At 40.5% G+C, this 18,571-nt stretch overlaps 1 protein-coding gene across 1 annotated transcript; it reads right to left on the bottom strand.

The window, feature by feature from the left end:
* Window positions 1-980: 980 nt before the first annotated feature.
* On the bottom strand, window positions 981-9,171 carry SPX (spexin hormone). Its single transcript, XM_024103638.3, has 6 exons — window positions 9,017-9,171; window positions 7,995-8,075; window positions 7,806-7,863; window positions 6,325-6,387; window positions 5,343-5,426; window positions 981-2,021 (listed from the first exon to the last, which is right to left on the bottom strand). Exons 1-6 carry the CDS (start codon window positions 9,020-9,022, stop codon window positions 1,963-1,965), a joined length of 351 nt encoding a protein of 116 aa, XP_023959406.1. The 5' UTR covers window positions 9,023-9,171; the 3' UTR covers window positions 981-1,962.
* Between the last annotated feature and the right edge of the window lie 9,400 nt (window positions 9,172-18,571).

Consider the following 18,571-nt stretch of genomic DNA (forward strand, 5'->3'; position numbering starts at 1 on the left):
CCTTTCCTACAGTAGCCAGAGTGATCTATGCCGCACACTTCTAGGCTTACTCATTTTAATTCTGCCCTGAATGTTAGAGCTGGTTTTCAAGAGTATGATGTATTTGAAATATTACCAAACATTTTTGCCTTTTGATCATGGGAAGGTAGCAAGGACTCAAAATAAGTGTTCACCTAAGATACCAGCTCACCAAAGGCCAACCCCCAACTGATTTCATATCATTATTGGGTCATTTATTGGCATCTGACAAACTTGGCAGTAGTTAGCTGTCATACTGAAAACACGGAGGCTCCAAGAACAGCTCATTTCCAAGTAAGGTAGACCTTTTATTTATTTTCATGACATTTGTAAGGAATTGTCCACACTAGTGGGCATGGACCTACAGTAAAACATAAAAAAGTCCATTAATCTTGAATATAGCTAATGTTTTGCTGTAGCTCTGAAATGTTCAGGCACATGAAGGTTAGGATAATCTAACAGATCAGTAGATACATAACCCCTTAACTTTTCTCCAGGGTACAGTACAACCCCAGTTTGTGCCAAACAATAATTTAGAAACACCTGAGGCATTCAGATTAGACTTCATACAAAGTCCTTTGAAGTAAATAAAAAGATTCCCATTGACTTCATTTGGGCTATAGCTGAACTCATACGTGGGATTCTGAATGAATGGCTGAATGAATGAAGTGATCTAGCACACCCTGCCCCTGGGTGATTTAACTCTGTTTCAAAAACCAGGATTTGTTCCTGGTTCATCTAATCATTTCCCCCCAAACTGATTAAAAATGTAACTAATTACCAGAAGTATCTATCAACACATCAAAAAAATTAATTCCTCCATTATTTCAGCTGTGTTGTTTTCGGGCAAGTGGGAAACAACATTGCATTGATTGCAAATTAGTGGCATTAATCAGTGTTGACATCATGAGACAGATCAAGGCAAATGGTTTTGAGAAAAAAAAAAAAAAAAAGAAACATCGTTGCAGGGACACACGTATCCTGTGACTATTCTTTAATTACAGAACTCCAGAAGACTTTCTGGTAATTACCATATAACTACATAGCAATGTGAAACATGTCCATATCAGTGTGGAATAGCAATTAGCCAATTCAAGTGTAATTCCCATATTGCAGCTCAGAAAGCAAATAAGTACATAAATCAATTGCATAAAAAATGTGTAATTACATATATTTATGTGTAAATTTCTTATTGCCATGTGTGGCTAGATTCACTGCTGGCACAACACAATGAACTTCAACTGATGACAGTGGTGAATTTATCCCATGACCTTTAGGAAGGCTCCCAATCCTGGTAAGAATTACACAGGTGCATATCTTTATACACTGTGAGTAGTTTGATGGAATTACTCACAGTACATAGAAGATAAGCATATATTTTAATTTTGCAGGATTAAGGCCTAGATAGGTAGCCTGTTGATTGTTCACTACAGTATGAAATATCTCCAGCAGAAATCACCTGCTTTGCTGCCCCATATACTAAATGCATTCTAATATTTCATTGATTTAACTGGAACATCAATAGACTGCAGGTGGATTTCAGGACCAGCAATGTGGTGGTTACAGAGTCAACTGCTGTCATAGCTTAAAAAGTGTTTGCATGCAGAGTTGGCTGGAATATGGTGAAAGTTTTTCCATGAGAAGATTTTGGAAAAATTACCAAAAACAATTCAATGTTGATGTTTGGGTCCTGTAAGCTAAGATGTTCCAGTGGTTTTTAAATTTTGGGTGGCATCCAATGTGGTTTAAGATAGGAAATCAAATTTAAAATAGTTTCCATAGCTGAACAATAACCTTTAATCAGTTTGCATTCAAAATGCAAAAATGAGTCCAAGCTTTATTCCTTCAGAACACAAGTGGAGTCAGATGAATCAGAATGTTTTGCTTACATAGACCATGGGTTCAAGGGAGATGAATAGGCATGTTGATGCAACTTGAAATCTTTCACCAGTTTAATAGATTGTCTGTTAAGTATCCAGGGTGATCATTGGTTTCTTCTTCAGCTGAAAGACAATAAAGACAAGATATGAGGGGAGTAATGAGCTGCATGAAAAGAAAAGTCTTAAAACACAGACAGTTCAGCTACTAAAGTGATAGAGAAAGCTGAGACATAACCCTATTGTATGTAACTACCTGGGAAAAGCAGGGGGGTTTGTGATGTATGTAGTGATGATTGTTTTCTGTGTTACTGGACTTTTAAATACATGAAGTTTGCCTGCTTGCTAGAAGCCAGGGCTATATATTATGTCAGGATGGAGGATCTTAAAGACAATGAAAGAGACAACATTTCTAGGAAGGAGACAGCAGTGTATTTGTTCTTTCATTGGGCATTCTCTTTAATCAAAAATAAAAATCATCTAGGTTGAAACTGTATGCCTTATTCTATGACTCTGACTCTGTCATCCCCTAGCACAGTAGAAGAGCATGTTTTTCTGTATGGGGTTTTCATAAAAGCTGTAACCAGACTCTTCACACTAGAGTTAAATGATAAATCAGAAGAATCAGAAGAGTAAGTTTGGGGGTATAGAGGAGGGGGAAATGCATGTTTTCTGTTGAGATTTGGGACATTTAGCAGTGGAGGGGAAGGCTCTCACACCAATAGTAGACTGAAAAATGAAAATAAAAAAGCTGCATAAAATTCTGAAATTTCTAAGTATTTCCATTTCACAGGTTTCAGAATCTGACCCATTTTTCATTTTCTTGAAATTCTTTCCTCAAAGTTGTTTTGTTAAATTTTTTTGCTTATCTAAATGAAAACAAAAGTCTGTAAAGTTTATGATACAAATGGCAATGAAAAAATTATAGTGAAAAAGTCAATTGGTTGTTTGTGTGGGAAGATTTTTATGTGTGAAAAATTTAGCTCTGATAGCAAGATTATGAAGGACAAGAAGAAGAATGAGCTAGATGAAAAGGGGGAGCATGAAGAGGAATAGAAAGAAACCAGGGGCCAGACCCGCAACTTGTAAAATGTCAGAACTAAAGCAGGGGTTCTGAAACTGGGGGTTGGGACCCCTCAGGGGGTTGCGAGGTCATTACACTGGGGGTCGCAAGCTGTCAACCTCCACCCCAAACCCTGCTTTGCCTCCAGCATTTATAATGGTGTTAAATATATTAAAAAGGGTGTTTAATTTATTGGGGGGGGGGTCGCACTCAGACGCTTGCGATGTGAAAGGGGTCACCAGTAAAAAAGTTTGAGACCCACTGAGCTAAAGATCTGGCCCAGGGTCTGTACACTGGAGTAGTGTAAGCTCATGGAAGATTTAAGATCAAGTAACTTTGAACTGGCTCTTGAAATGAAGGGGAAGCTTGGGGGGATGAGAGGTTAAATGGTTACATAAGCACTGTATCTTGACAGCTACATTTCTGTAACAATCTTTTGTGACACTAGAGCCATGTTCAAGTATGTTGACCACCACAATTAAATCCATGTTGGGTGACATTCACCTTTGTGCAAAGGGCCAACAGAAAACTTACACACCACTTAAGTCCCACTTTTTATTTTGAGGGCTTAAATGATTCATAGGTTTTGTGCTTGCCCTGTACAAAGGAGTGAATTGGACTATAAGAGTCTTACCTTCCTTTCTGATTTCTTTGCAAAGAAGAAAAGTGCTTAGGGCTCAATTCTATAGGGGGCAGAGCGCTCTGGCCTTAGACTAGCACAACACATATGTATGCGCTTATCTTTAAGGAAGTCCTGTTGACCTGTTTAGGCTTTTGGCGGTTTAATTAAGGACATTCTTAAGCACTTTGCTGGATTACAAGCAAAGCGCTGAGCACCTTGGAGGAGCAAGCCCTTAATAAAGATAAGGAACTGGTGAGTTGTGACAATTAACATTTCCAGCCACACATGCTTAATCAGGTCTGTCGTATCTCTTATTTTCTGGTTACGAGGCTGACACTGGTTGCTTTTTCCTTGTGAGCAATAACGAACTAGAAAAATATAGCTAACTTTCTTTTACAGGGCTTGAACTTTATGTGGTTTCCCTCTGTCATTATTAACACACAAGGCTAAATTCACTAGGTTAAGCAGGTCCACCTTCAGCCTGCACACTGTGTACAAGGTACTATGTTTAATATTAAGAGCTTTCACTCGGTTCTGCCATTTTTTGCTTAGGCAAAACCCTCGTTGAATTTTTAAGTTGATGGGAGTTTTGCCTGAGGCAGAATGGAAGAACTGAACACTTTTCTTAATATTAAGCACAGCATATTGGGAGTTTTGCCAGAAAAGGACAGGACTGGGCCCAGTATAAGTGAATACATATAGTCTGAGATTCTGTGCTGGGCTTGTTTGTACTATGTAAAGAAGGGGTGTTCTTAACTCATGTTAGCTAACCTGAGGCAAAATTCTAGCGAAGACAAGACAGTTTGTAGTGTTCAAATGAGTTAGCAGGTTGAGCTAGAGGCTATGGGAGAGTATAGAGTTTACCTCGACTTGCTAACACGTATAAAAACTACAGACTGCCTTGTCTCACTAAGGTTTTCCCTCGGGTTAGCTAACTCGAGTTAAGAACACACCTTTTTTTCATAGTGAAGACAAGGCCTCAGAGGCAGAGCATAGAATTCACTGCCCATGAGAGGCTATGGGGACTTTAAGCCACCTTGGTGCCTTCCCAATCCCAGGCTGTTCCTGGGACTGGCAAAACCCCCAGCATAATTTACACAGCTCTGGGTGCCTGTCTAAGTTACCACAGCCTCCCGGGGCTTCCTATGGACCATAGTGCTGCTTGGTATCATCACAGCTCTGCATGCTGCAGCCCCACCTCCTGCCCCAGCCTTGCCCTCAAAATACCCCCTGCGCCAGGGCTAGGGTGGGTCCTTGGGAGGCAGCCTTAGAACTGTCATCCACAGTGCCTGTGGTGTGGCTTTTAGGGCTTTTTTACATCAGTCCAACCCTTTTACCCGCTGTAAAGGAGCCAGAGCCGGGGGTACAGATCTCACCCATGAACTGTATTCTGCAGAAACAGGAGCCCAAAAGAGGAGTTTGCTATTGCAAAGTCAAGTCACTATAAACGGTCCCTAGAGCCCAAACAAACAAGTGTCAAGATAACAAGAAGTGAGTCCAGAATTATGGTGGCTAAATTAACCAATGGAAATGAGAAAAGCAAACAGCAAAGCAGGATAAGCCAACATTTATCCTTCCATCAGTTCTCAGCTATATGTCCCAATCTCTCTTACTGTAACTTCTAATACAATATACTCAGGGGCATAGTTTGTGCTTGCAATCAACCAAATGAGATCTTCTCAGATTTATTTTAAAGCATTAATAAATAGAGTATTCATAAACCTCTTAGAAGCTCAGAGAGTAAAATAAATGATGCATTTACCTTCTTGTGCTTTCCGTAAGGAGTTAAGAAATAGTTCTGCAGCCTCCGACAGAGCTATAGGATTTGTATTTTGGCTGCGTGTTTCTGGAGAGACAAAGCCAACACACTTTCTCAGAGCTAAACCTATACCAATGAAGCACAGTTAGCCAATGTGTGTCTGCAAAGTTGCTGCATTTCACATTCTGCCCTTGCTTTTTTTTTAATCTTTACAACTTGAGAACAAAAGGGACACTTTTATATATTTTTGTAGGCTATTTCAGTCACTTTCTATACAATTCTCTGCCCGAAAATAGCCCATTAAATCACTAGCAGAAAACAACCTCATAATCTACTTAAAGAGAAGGAAACAAATGTAATTCTTCCTAAAGCCCCCTTACAGAGTGAAAGGTACATTCTCTTTTTGCATACATTCATTATCTAATTGTAAGGTTCAGTTTGCACCATAAATATAGTCTAAATGAATGTTTTCTCTACTGTCATAGTTTGACACGTTACAGTAATCAAGAACATACCTTTATTTTATTTTATTTTTTGCCAACAGAGATAGAAAGTTAAGGGGACTGCTTGTTCTCTTGCTTATACAAAGTAAATCAGGAATAATTTCATATAAGATGATGCATTTAAACTGGCATTAGTGAGAGGAGACTCAGGCTTTTAGTCTTTCCAATGAGATTTTTGAAATAATTGAACTATTCAACTCTTAATATTCACTGCTCCTTTGAATTTGATTCTAACAAAACAAAACATTAAAAAGTAGCTTCTCTCAGTTTAATTTTTTCCATTGAATTATCTCTTCCTCCCAGGAGAGAATGTTTTGTTTACTGTTAAACTGACGCTTTCTGCATTTCTTATGCACCTGCTGTTCACATCCACCTGATCAGTTATGATGCACATCATTTTTGGGAAGTGAGTGAGGGTTATGGAGATGGAATAATATAATAGTGTTTCCCTTTTAAAAAAACACATTTCCAGATGAGCTTACCTAGCTGCAATCTGTCATAGAGGTCCTTCCTCTGGCTCTCATCTGAGATGAATCGACGTCCCTCTAATAAATCAATGGGAAGGGGGTGAAAACAAAACACCATACCCATGTGAACCATAACTAGAGATCCCTAAAATAGTAATTTCAAACTGTTTTACAATAATGTTTACACAACCATACAAACATTCTAGTGATATATATCTCCAGCTGCCTGAGATCCATTGATTTCAGCGCAATCTAAATCATAGAACAGAATGTTTTATCTGAGCTACATTCTGTTCCAAAGGGCTGATGATTTTCAGCCTTTTCCATTGTTTTATTAACTTATTTATTAGGAGTTGCGGGTGAAATTTACCAGCTTCTTCCTTCACATGCCTTTGCTGCTCTACATCCCTGACACACTATAAATCAACTGCTTTTAAAGGAACATTGTCATTTTTTAAAAAAGAAAATATGTGATACTGCAAACAAATTATGTGTCAGTAATAGTAATAAACAGATTAGTAAAATTACAACACATTATTAAAAATAACAGTTTGTTTTTATACCAGGGGCCAAATTCTCTGCTGGCATAAATGGAGGCAGCTTTCTTGACTTTGGTGAATTTTCTCCCATTTGCATGAGCAAATATTTTGGCCCTTAATTTATTTTTTAAAATTATTCATGCTGTGTGCTTTTTGCATTTCTATGAGTGTACTGTAGACTATGAAATCAATTTTTTTTTTTTTTTGGTCTGTAGGAAGGTTTACTGTTAGGTTCTCGTTGTATTGTTTGGGTGGCAAACACAATCCAAAATGTTTATTTTGTTTAAAAAAAAAAAGTTTCCACTGAATTGTTTAAAATAATGGTAAAATTTCCATTGGATCTTAGTTTTTTTCTTTAAACCACGAAATTTCAATTTGGATCCAAATTTGATTATTAAACACTATCCCTTTAACGCTGGACTAAGAAAACTAGATTTACACAACGCACTACCAAGAAATAGGTAACACTGCCATTCCACCCTCCATAGCAGATGTCTCTTGTGGTATGAATTTCCAGCACAAGCCAAAAGGTTTGCATTAGAAAATTCTGCTACCCTGTTGTTTGTGGAGATGCTTTAATAAAGCACAGGAGAGAACAAGGAATAATTAAATATATCAAATGTATGTTAAGTCTTTTAAAAATCAGTTTCAGAGGGGAAAGTCATTTTTTCCAGCAGATTTAACAACCAACCCGTAATTACATTCCCTTTGGAAACATTTAAGCATTTTTTGTTCCAAAATTACAATTGTTTTTCTTCACAAAAAACAATAGCAATGTTTTTAAGGTAAGACGGCACAGTCAACACATCCCTATGATCCTCTGAGCTTCCATCTCCACTCCCCTGCCCTGCTATTTAACACCGCTCAGTTTTCTGCTTGTGTTGAACAAAGCATATAAAGGATAATCCATTGGTAGAGAAGTTACATTCTTGAAAGCTGAAATAGCGTGGGACTTACGTGCACCCTTTAAATAGAGCATAGCCTGAGGAGTCCAGTTTCTTCTTTGGAAGTGACCCTTCACACCAAAGGAGAGAAAAGTGACCTGTTACCACAGCCCTGTCACTAACAACAAGCACCACCACTTTGCCAACAACCACCTGTGAGAGTTATTAATGCATGTACATTCATTCAGAGAAAGCACTTTACCTGAGGAGCACTCCAGGAGTAAGAGATGAAAGAAGCTGCAAGGAACAGGGCCATGGCAGAAGCTGTCAATCTACGCAATCCCTGCACAGGACAAGCAACCACAAACACATGAGAAATTTCATCCTCTCTGTTCAGGCATCCTCTCTGCTCAGCTTCATCTTCTGATGTTATTCCAGACCGCTTTGGCTTCTAAAGCCCCTCTCTTCCACTGATTATATCATCTCAGCCAAGCCACATCAAATTTAAGGAGATGTTGGAAATTAATATCAAACCATGTGAAGTTCACATATGGATGTAAATTACCATTGACATGAGAACTTTGTGTGCTTTCTTTTACAAATATGCAAGCTCCTCAGACACTGTGGTGATGGACATGGTCTATAAACCCAGAGAGAGAGAGAGATTAGATAATATATATCACCAGTTTTCACTAAACCCTGGATGATAATGAGATGATAGGCAAATATTTCTATATTCCAATATAGGGGACTTGGCATTTCAAAAAAAGTAAGGCAGATCACTGCTTTCTTGGTAAGTAAACGTTGTTAAACTTGGTGTGAGATTTACATCAACCAGGATATTGACTGATCATACAAATGTTATTATAAACACATATTAAAATCTTGGGTTTTGCACACTGACCCAGCACTTGCAAATGAATATACCAAACACAAATCCTATGTAAAGCAAGCTGAATCTCTAGTTTGTATACACAAAGCAAGCCTTGTTTTTCATGCATTGATGCATGTGACAAGTAAGTGATAGCACACAGCTATTATGATTCACAGATGTTTATTTGATCCTGTCTGTTTTAGAAGTCATTGTGCTATTAATAGTTTAATCTCTTTGGTTTACAGTACACTGAAAATCATTATAACATTTGTACTTGTTTTCTAACTTTAACAAAAAAAAAACCTTACAAACCACCCCCTGTTGTTCCTAAAATAATACACACAACTAAAACTGTAGGAGAAACTACTATTTATCAAAATATTTCCAAGTATCAAAAGCTTCTGACTTACCTTCATACTTAGTTCCCCTGTAAATCAGTAGTCTTGGATAGGATGAGCTAGGATTGTGTGTTAAAAGAGATTTGATCTGGTTGCAAGTTGGGGTTCCCTTTTTAAGTCTTCTGAGTGAAAATCCCCACCCCCTTTACAGCAGAGTGGAGGAGTCTAAAGGGACCTCTTGTCAGCCCTGGCGATGGAGAAGTAGAAGGTCTGATGCCTCCGCAGGGGGACTTGCAGGGAGTCAGGGAAATGATTGAAGGGCAGACCCCACAGACATGGAAATTCACCCCATTAGCCAGGCGACTTTCTCAATACATCAATATCACCGCCAAAACGTCTCCCACAAGCTTCCCAGTAAAACCTCACTGTCATGAAGAAGAATCAATAACCGCAGCCAGCAGCAAATATTAATATGGCTAACGAGCTCTTGCTTTGGGTAACCTATCTATGCTGTATCAGGTTGGCATTGATTGCGGCGACTAAAAAGTGACCCTGCCGAAAATTAGCAAATTATTCTCAAGAGTCACAATCTGCCAAGGCGTGAGAAAAGAGAGACTGAAAAAAGGCAGCATGTCCAATGGAGCCAGTTTTAATACTGGCTAACATAATAGGAATAAGTCTCTTGTTCTTTTTTTCTGTCTCACTCTTGCCTATGGTTTTGTTACAGCCAAGCAAAATCAAAAGGATAGACTTTTTAAACCATTAAGCCTTACTACCTTTGCAGTCTTGACAGTCACAACTCCATGGAGGGGTTGGAGTAAAAGCCCAGTTCATGGAATAGACTTTCCTTGAGCAGTTAGAGCAACAAAACAACCCAGACAACCATGAAAGAACGGGAATCTGAAGAATTAGGTGTCAAACCCTGATATTAAGGGTCCTTTTATAAATGATTAATAGATGTTACAAGCACATTAAATACATGACAGGTGTGTGTTACAGGTTACTATTAGTGGGTTTTAGCCCACAAAAGCTTATCCCCAAATAAATTTGTTAGTCTCTAAGGTGCCACAAGGACTCCTCGTTGTTTTTACTAATACAGACTAATACGGCTACCGCTCTGAAACCTATAAGGACACTAGTAGATGTAATAGAATGATATAAGGCATGGTTATAAGCATCTTATTGGCCTTTTGGATTCTAAAGCAATCTATAATATTTGAGTAAACATTTGTCAAAAGATCTATTCATCATTTATCAACCCTGTATAAACAATGTATAAATATACCCTTTATATAAAGAGTGACTACATCAGATACTGGTCACTCTCAGTGACAAGATACTAAACTAGATGGACCACTGGTTTGATCTAGTCTGGCAATTCCTGTCCCTCTAGGGAAGGGAGTAAATATTCGTACTTTCTCATCCCAGCTTCAACACCAACTGCCTGCGTGGCAAGTGTCTTCACTTTGGGGCCTACAATTCCTCATCTGTAAAATGGGAGCAATACTTCCCCAACAGGGGTCTTGTGAAGGGAACGGCCAGAGAGCCAGCTGAGCAGGTGAGCAATAGAAGAGGCAAGAATAATAGTAAAAATAGTGCTGTTCTCATGGATAGGGTTGTTCCTGTGCATATTTATTAGGTGAACGGGCCTGCAGCCAAAGCAGAAAGAGTTTTCCTAGCTTATGATAAATGTGTGCTCATGTGGAGACATGGGTAGGCAATGTGCAATTGGGTTTTGTTAAGGTCCATACCTTTGCTTACTTTTGGGCTTCTTTGGCTGTGGTTGCCCTCTTCAAGGGCTAGCTATGACAGTACTATGACAGATGTTGGGCAAGGTTGGGTAACAATGGTACAGAGTTGGGGTCCTAGTTGCGTTGTGGATGCAAGAAATAAGGGGGCAGCTTAGGTTATGTCCTCACACAACCAAGGTGATAGTGGTGGAACTGCATCGGCAGTCTATGTATCTGCCTCCTTTAAAAAGGATAAGTCACGATGCACCCTTACCTGGCAGAAGGGATTCTACTTGCATCTTCTACAAGTCGAAGTTTCCAGTCTTTGTCAACAGCTTCTTGTCCATGACAGAACAGGGACATTCTTCTGGATGTTCAAGCCCTGGCCTTAAAGAGGGGCTTTCTGGGTTGCATATCATTTAACAATCACACACACAGGAACGCTAAAGCTAGGTAGTAGCCATTCACTTTTGCGGCGTAAAAGTGGCTCGGTGCAGTCTTTGCTTCCCTTTATACTGCAGAGACAAAACTAAAATTCTGCACTGATCAGTAGAAAATTAAACCCATGTCTACAGTATTTCACCTGTGGATACAGACAGCCAAACTGTGAAGATTTTCTAAAACAGATGTAGGAACAATGAAGATTGTTGGTATAAAAAGCTGAGCCTGATTCTCCCCTCATTCACACTGGTATAATCTGGAGTAACTCACACCAGTGTAAAACTGGCATACAAAGGGAGACAAGCTGAATGTTTATTGTTGTTGTTGTTGCTGTAGCGTCATCAAAATATATTACTACTTAGCAGTTTTAGTCTCAAAGTACTTAACTAACACTGACTCTTTAAACTTCACAAAACCGCTGTGATGTAAGGAATATTATAATCCTCACTTTACAAATGAGGAAGTGAGGCACAGTGAGACTTAGGGTAAAATTTTCATAAGTGCCTAAGTGATGTAGGCGCCTAGGTACCATTCGCTTTCAATGGGTCGTACAATCCTAGTTATTAGGGCTTTTGAAAATTTTATCTCAAATGACTTGCCTACGGTCATACAAGAAGTCTGTGCGCAGAACTGGGAATTGACCCCAGGACTCCTAAATCCTAGTTTAGTGCTTTAACCTAAAGACCATCCTTCCTCTCTTTATAGCATCTTTCATGCCATGATGCTTTACATAGTATATATTTATACTGGCCACAGAAATGCAGCCACCTCTGCAGTGATATATGGCATATGTTTAACAGCACACAGCAACACTAAATAATATTTTAGGATGGGAAACATACAACAATATGCATGCACTCTGGGTGCTTACATACATAACTTAGGCACATACAGATGTGTGTGTGCACATACATGCACATAGCTTTGAAAAATAAAATATTCTATAATTGGGTTATGGATCATAACACTTTAAAATGATACGTGTCTTTTCTTTTTGTTTTGACAGCCCAGATTGATGAGTTCCTCATCAAATGCTTGACATCAATCCTGCCATTTCTTAGCAGATTCACATCAATGCGTAAGTGGCTTTGGCAAGTAATCAATACTCTAAGTGGTGGAGAGAAGCTCCCTGTGGCAGCAAGACCCCCTCATTAGAAGAAGCATAACAGATGCTTATTCTGAAATATGTTCTAAAGGTCATTGACCTGCCTACTATGACATTGTAAATGATGAAACCCAAGACTCTGTGACTGAGCTTGAGTTCTGAGATACTTGGAGGAACACATCTGTGAGGGATTGTTAGCCACAGGCTTCTAAGCCATGTGGCCAAATTCAGGGCATATGTCATCTATTGCTGTGATCACTATCTATCGTGCTGACCAGTATTGTCCCATTGTGTCCTTGTGCTCCCTGGTCTGTTTGTAAACAGTCTCAGAGGCCATCTTTTTAGTCTGTGTTTATACAATGACTAGCACAATGGAGTCCTGGTCCATGACTGGGGCTCCCAGGTGCTAGAGTTATACAAATAAATAATAATCTTCACTCTATACCATATATTCCGTATACATGCGGTGTTGCCAACTCTCACGATTTTAGCATTAGTCTCATGAAATTTTTGAGTGTTTTTAAAAGCCCCAGCTCTTGTGTCATGTTATAATGGGAGAATCTCAGCTTTCATTCTTTTAAAATAAGTTCGTTTCTAGCCCTCGTGCCTGGAGAGAAAAGCTTGAAAATTTGCAGCGCGCCCCCTGTTTCAGAAACTCAGAGCCTAAGAAAAGCACCCAAAAATGTGTCATTTAAAAAAAAAATCTCATGATTTTTGAGTAAATCTCATATTTCTGGAGGCCTGACTTGTGATTTTTTTGACTGTTTGAAGTATGAGTGCCTGATTCCAAGTCCAGTGCTTTAGCTCCAAGACAATCCTTCCCTTTGTCCAGCGGGTTGCTGAAAGGGGCTGGAGGTACATCCTGGAGGTACAAGTACAGCGTAAGCAGCAGCACTGCAAGCTTCAGAAAAGCCAGTATGCAACTTGGTATTGCTTATGTAAAGGCTTGACATACGAGAGCAGGGAGGTAATAGTCCCTTCGTTTAGGGCACCAGTGTGGAATATTGTGATATGCCTAGGGTACAATAATTCCTTTTAGTAAAGGGAAAATTTAAGCCAAACATCAGGAAAATCTCTCTGCAAGAAGTAGAATGCTACAAAAAGTTAGTTTCAAGAAGTTGCAAGTTGGAAAAGGGCAGCTGACCACCAAATCCTAAGAAATATATAAGTGATTCTGTGGTATTCGTTGGCTCAGAATAAACTCTTTAAAGCACGAATGATAAAGGATTGCACGTAACATCACAGAACACCCACTAGAGAAGATATGCTTCTGCAATGACAGAAGCACCTAAGGCCAAGGAGTCATTTGACCTTTGCTTCCACCCCCGTGAACCTGGCAGAAAAGATTTTTGTCTTTGTCAAGAAACTACCTGGATGGATACTGACCATGCTAAATGTTACTCACGCAGCCAGCCCTTCTTGGCTGAGTAGTCCATTTGTCACATAGTCTCACCCATGGAGCCAGACAAGAAATGCTGTCAAATGGCTTGATGCTGACATTTGATTGCAAACAGTGGATTAAACTGGGACTGAGGCAAATGGCACAGACGTCTCGATTTCACTGAAGGGCTGAGGGATAATGGGACAGTTGGGTACTGTTATTGTATCTTGAAAAGGCTAACCAAAGTTCTTGTCGAACAATATCAATTCAGAGAGGTCCACAAAACATACAGCCATGGGTACAATTTAGCTTTTCTGATAAACACATTTTAGACTCATTTTTGTTAAAGAAGGCAAGAATATGGATGTTGGGTAAGTGATTTAGGAGCCTAAGTACATTTTCAAAAGTGACCCAGGCATTTATGCCCAGATATGGTAGCTAGGTAGCTAAATAAATACCTTTGGGGATCTGGGCCTTAGTACCCTAAGTTCCATTGACTTTCAATGAGACTTACACTCTTAAATGCCTACGTTGCTTTTGAAAATGGAACTTAGACAGTTTTGAAAATTATTAACACTTTCTCTTGTCTACAGTAAATGAAGAACATAGTCTATTTTAAAACATGTATTTGTCTCCCATCATGTAGGTTACAGGACTTCTACCAAAATAGAAGCTTTTTAAACAGCTTTTTGTACCTTCCAAGTGGTAACTGTGGTATTAAAAATTTGCTATTTGAAACAGAAGTGGGGTGCTGTTAAGGTTGGTTGTGTTCTTGAGGTAGAAGCCATATGTCTTGTTTAGTCTGATGAGAGTCTACCCCTAAGAAATGTACTGGCCAACCAGATGTATAGATAAATAAAACTCATTTTAATGCCTAGTCATTTTGTTTCCCAAGTGTTTTCCCTTTCTTCCTTCAGAAGGAAACAAACAAAATAGCTCAACTAGTCCTAAAACAGTTCCACTAGTCCTCCCACAGTGCCTGGTAAAATCTTCCAGAGTGCCTTAATTCTGGGATCTGAGCTGGTATTTGTGGGAGAGGTAGCCAGCAACTGATATGGTTATCTAAGTGATAGTGTGGCTTCAGGGCAAAACTCAAACCAAATAGGTAAGGTGATGGTGGGCATACTGAGCCATTTTGCTTAAACTGTTCCTGTACAAATAGTTTAGCTCTCTACTAGTGACAAGCCTACAGAGACTTTCCCAGTGTACATTAAGGAAATATCCCCCCAAATTCTAATCAGTTTTTAAATCAATTGGAGCTACAGTATAAATTAGATCCTTGTGCTCCTGTAATCAGTTCCTGGTGTACCTAATGGCTCCAACTGGTTAGCTGAATTCGTTTTAAACCTAGTTAAAGTGTAGACAGCGGGCCTTAATGGAACAATACTGCTTCTAATAAAGGACCTGACCCAAAACCCATTGAAGTCTTTGCAGTGGAACCGATAGAAAGACTCTTAACGGCAAGAGAATTTGGGATCAGGCCCTGTTGCAGGAGAGTGGGCAGGGATCATGAGCTGATTAGTAAAATAGTGCTTCTTTGACTGCTGCATTGACAGTCACTGTCCAAACTGCCCCTTGGTGAATAAGCAAGACAAGTGTTGCACTGTGAGGAATTTCAGTAAAATATTTCCAAAGCTGTGATAGGTCAGGGAAGGTGTGCCAGACATCCCATGGGACAGCAATGTAATTAAAGCACTCAGGGATTCCTTCTTTCTGTGATGTTTCCTCGTAGCACAGCCTTTCTACTCAGGCTTTTTGACCCACTTTCCAGGATTTGCCTCATTACAAATATGAGATATTGGCTAAGCATGAAACTACCGTTTCCCATCAATCCCCTTCCCTCTGAGCTTTGATCCTCCAGAGGGACATGCAGGTACAGCCCCTTTCCCTGGCCAGTAGGGGTAGAAAGCAGACATTTTTTGAGGAGCAAAGAGTCCTGTGGCACCTTATAGACTAACAGACGTATAGGAGCATGAGCTTTCGTGGGTGAATACCCACTTCTTCGGATGCATATGATTCAGATTTTTTGAGGAAAAACTCTGACCTAGGAAGTAAGCCTACTCTAGGGAAACAGTGGCCACGTGGAAACTGGAAGCAGCAGGGAAGCTGAATGGTGGGAAAACTGCTGGGGAACAGCGTACAGAGCAGGCTGCAGCAGAAGGTGGAGAACCACGTGTGATAAGGTTGTGACTGGTGGATATTGTAACGGGGTCAGGTCTGTGAAGAACCTGTAAAGAAGCAGCAGAGACCGAGCAGGGAGCCCCTGCACGGGGACCTCAGTGAGACACCCCACTACTGATCCCAGCTTCAACACCTACTGGCTGCTATTTGGCTCTAGCAGAGACTGGACCAAAGAGGTATCCAGGTATTAGGCCAGAGGGACCCTAAAACTCTAGTGGATTGCTTACCCCCCAGGGCCCAGCTAGGAACTGCTGTTATAATTCCTTAAATTGCAACTGGTTAAGCCGCTGTACCTTCCCCTTTCTGCCAGGCCTAGTAAAATACCCCGTCATTTAGCTACATGTCAGTCATTATTGGAACCCACCAGGCCTCGTGCCGATAGGGCCTAACATCAGAAGGGCCGTCCGTGCTTGCCTCCAAGTTGCAGTACACTTGACGCACTGCTCGTACCTTCGAGGTTTGGTGTATTGTAGCAGCTGTAACGACAACACTGGTCACACCCCAATTGGTGAATTTGACTGGAAAGGTTAGGGCGCAGATGCCAGAGGACTACTTGGTGGGTCGAAATAAGCAATTCTGATAACAAAAGCATTCCACTGAGCCCTGAGAGGGGAAATAGACAGGGTAGTGCTGTCAGAGGTCTAACTTCATGCCTTAAGCCTATTCTGGGGGTGGCCACGGCCACAGACCAACCATTTTGAACGAGCTGTTGTAATAAATGTTGGAATAAATGGCAGGGCCCGGGAAGTGTTTGAAGGACTGACACATGGTACCCATCCAAGGGCAATATGTAGGGTTACCACTTTTGAAATGCAAAAAACCCCAGCAACCACCCCCCGCCCAAGGCAAGCCCACCACAACCGCAACCCCCAACCTCAAGGCAACTCCACAACACCCCCCCTTCAACAGCCACTTATAGTATCTAGAGAAATAACACATAGAGATAAGATTGATAATACCACATCTCCTCACTCACACATGACTCAAACCCTCTCTCACACACAGGCACGGTGTGCTTGCATGTTGGTGGGCAGACAGTGGCTGTATTTTCAACAGTTTTGATCAGTTATCGCTAAAACTGTGGAAGTGGGAATACTGCAGCATCTTTAGCTGGATTCAGAAACTTATAACGTTAGCTATCCCAGTGTATTGTGATAATAATTTCTAGACCCATATAAAAAAAACCAGGCAGATTAAATTATTTTTCTGGTAACTGGCAAATCCATTAAAAAAAAAAAAAAAACAGCCAGGTCAGTCAAATACCAGCCAGGTGGTATCCCTTGTTATATGCCTCTTTCAAGCATGCCCTCCAATCTCTAGCGTGAACCACAGACCCTGAGTCGAACTAAGCAGCCTTCAACAACCAGAGACAATAAAAAGAGGAATCTGTCAGTGATTTTGGGTGTACCCTCAAATGCCTGGCCACTAAGGGCATGTCTAGATTGAAATAAAAAACCTGTGGCACCGAGTCTCAGAGCAGAAATCAAATTACTTGGGCTCACAGGGCTAGGGCTATGGGCCTAATAGCAGTGTAGACATTTGGGTTTGCAGTGGAGCCCAGGCTTTGAGACCCACTCCTTCATGGGATCTCAGAGCCCTGTCTCCAGCCTGAGCCTGAACGTCTACAGGGCTACTTCATAGTCCTGTAGACCCCATGAGCCTGAATCAGCTGACCTGGGCCAGCCGTGGCCCTACGGTGGGTCTTTTATTGCAGGCATACCATAAGACATTCCTGGATTATGAAGAGTGAATGAGGGTGGAGCTGGGTCAGGCATTTTCCTTCAGAATGAGTTTCCGATGGAAGATGCAGTTTCTACAAAATCAAAATTTTACACAGGAAAATTTCAATTTTGCCAAAGAATTTTGATTTTCCATCAGGAAAACTGAAATGAAATATTCATTTTGGGTGAGTTCAACCCAAATCAGACTATTTAGTTGTGATGAACTGACTTGAAACTTTTTGTTTTGAATCATTTCTATAAAATATTAAACTGCATTTTCCTACCAGCACACACTGCTGTATAGGAGCAGTAGTTCAGGCCCCCATTCTCTGCTATGGCCTGGGTTCCCTGGAGGAATACATCTCTTATAATATAATGTGGATTTCCCTCTGACTGAGTTGCGTGATGCATCATCGGAGTCAGTAGACTTGGGGGGGGGGGGGGGGGCTCATTGGTGATGTACTCCTGTCAGGGAGCTTGACCCAATGGACGATCAGGCTTCCAAAGTCCAATTTCATGAGGCAATGCACCACTATGCGGCTTAATATTGAACAGACTTGAAATGAATTGTCTCAATTTAGTACAATAAACTAATATGAAATATTTTGCTTTTGGAAATGTGAAAAATGTGTCATTTTGATCAAAAATGTTGATGCTTCCAAATCCAAACACTTCAAAATTTCATTCTGCAAACATTTCAACTTTTTAATCCCATTTTGGAAATGTCAGAATGTTGGAATTTCCAGCGGGATGGAAATTCTGAATTTTGGTTAGCTCTGAATGTGGCCAGGGATTCATTTGTGAACCTTCAAAAATAAAAACCTGAAGGGCTGGAAGAGGTAATCAGAATTGTTGCAGTACTAGAACTAACCATAGAGGGTCTGTGTAGAGAGCAAAGAAAAACCTGCGGCTGGCCCATGCCAACTGACTCGGTCTCAGAAGGCTCGGGTCGTGGGGCTGTTTCACTAATGCGTAGACTTCCAGGCTCGGGCTGGTCGCCTGAGCTCTGGGGTCCTCCCACTCTGCAGGGTCCTAGAGCCTGGGCCCCAAACAGAGACCAGAAGTCTA

Source organism: Chrysemys picta, chromosome 1 (genome assembly GCF_011386835.1).
Source record: "Chrysemys picta bellii isolate R12L10 chromosome 1, ASM1138683v2, whole genome shotgun sequence".
Taxonomy (NCBI): Eukaryota; Metazoa; Chordata; order Testudines; family Emydidae; genus Chrysemys; species Chrysemys picta.

Coding starts and splice junctions, on each gene's coding strand:
- SPX (XM_024103638.3), bottom strand. Junction 7,864..7,994: donor ACTCCTGGAGTGCTCCTCAG/GTAAAGTGCTTT, acceptor TTTGGTGTGAAG/GGTCACTTCCAAAGAAGAAA. Junction 5,427..6,324: donor CTATGACAGATTGCAGCTAG/GTAAGCTCATCT, acceptor TTGTCTCTCCAG/AAACACGCAGCCAAAATACA.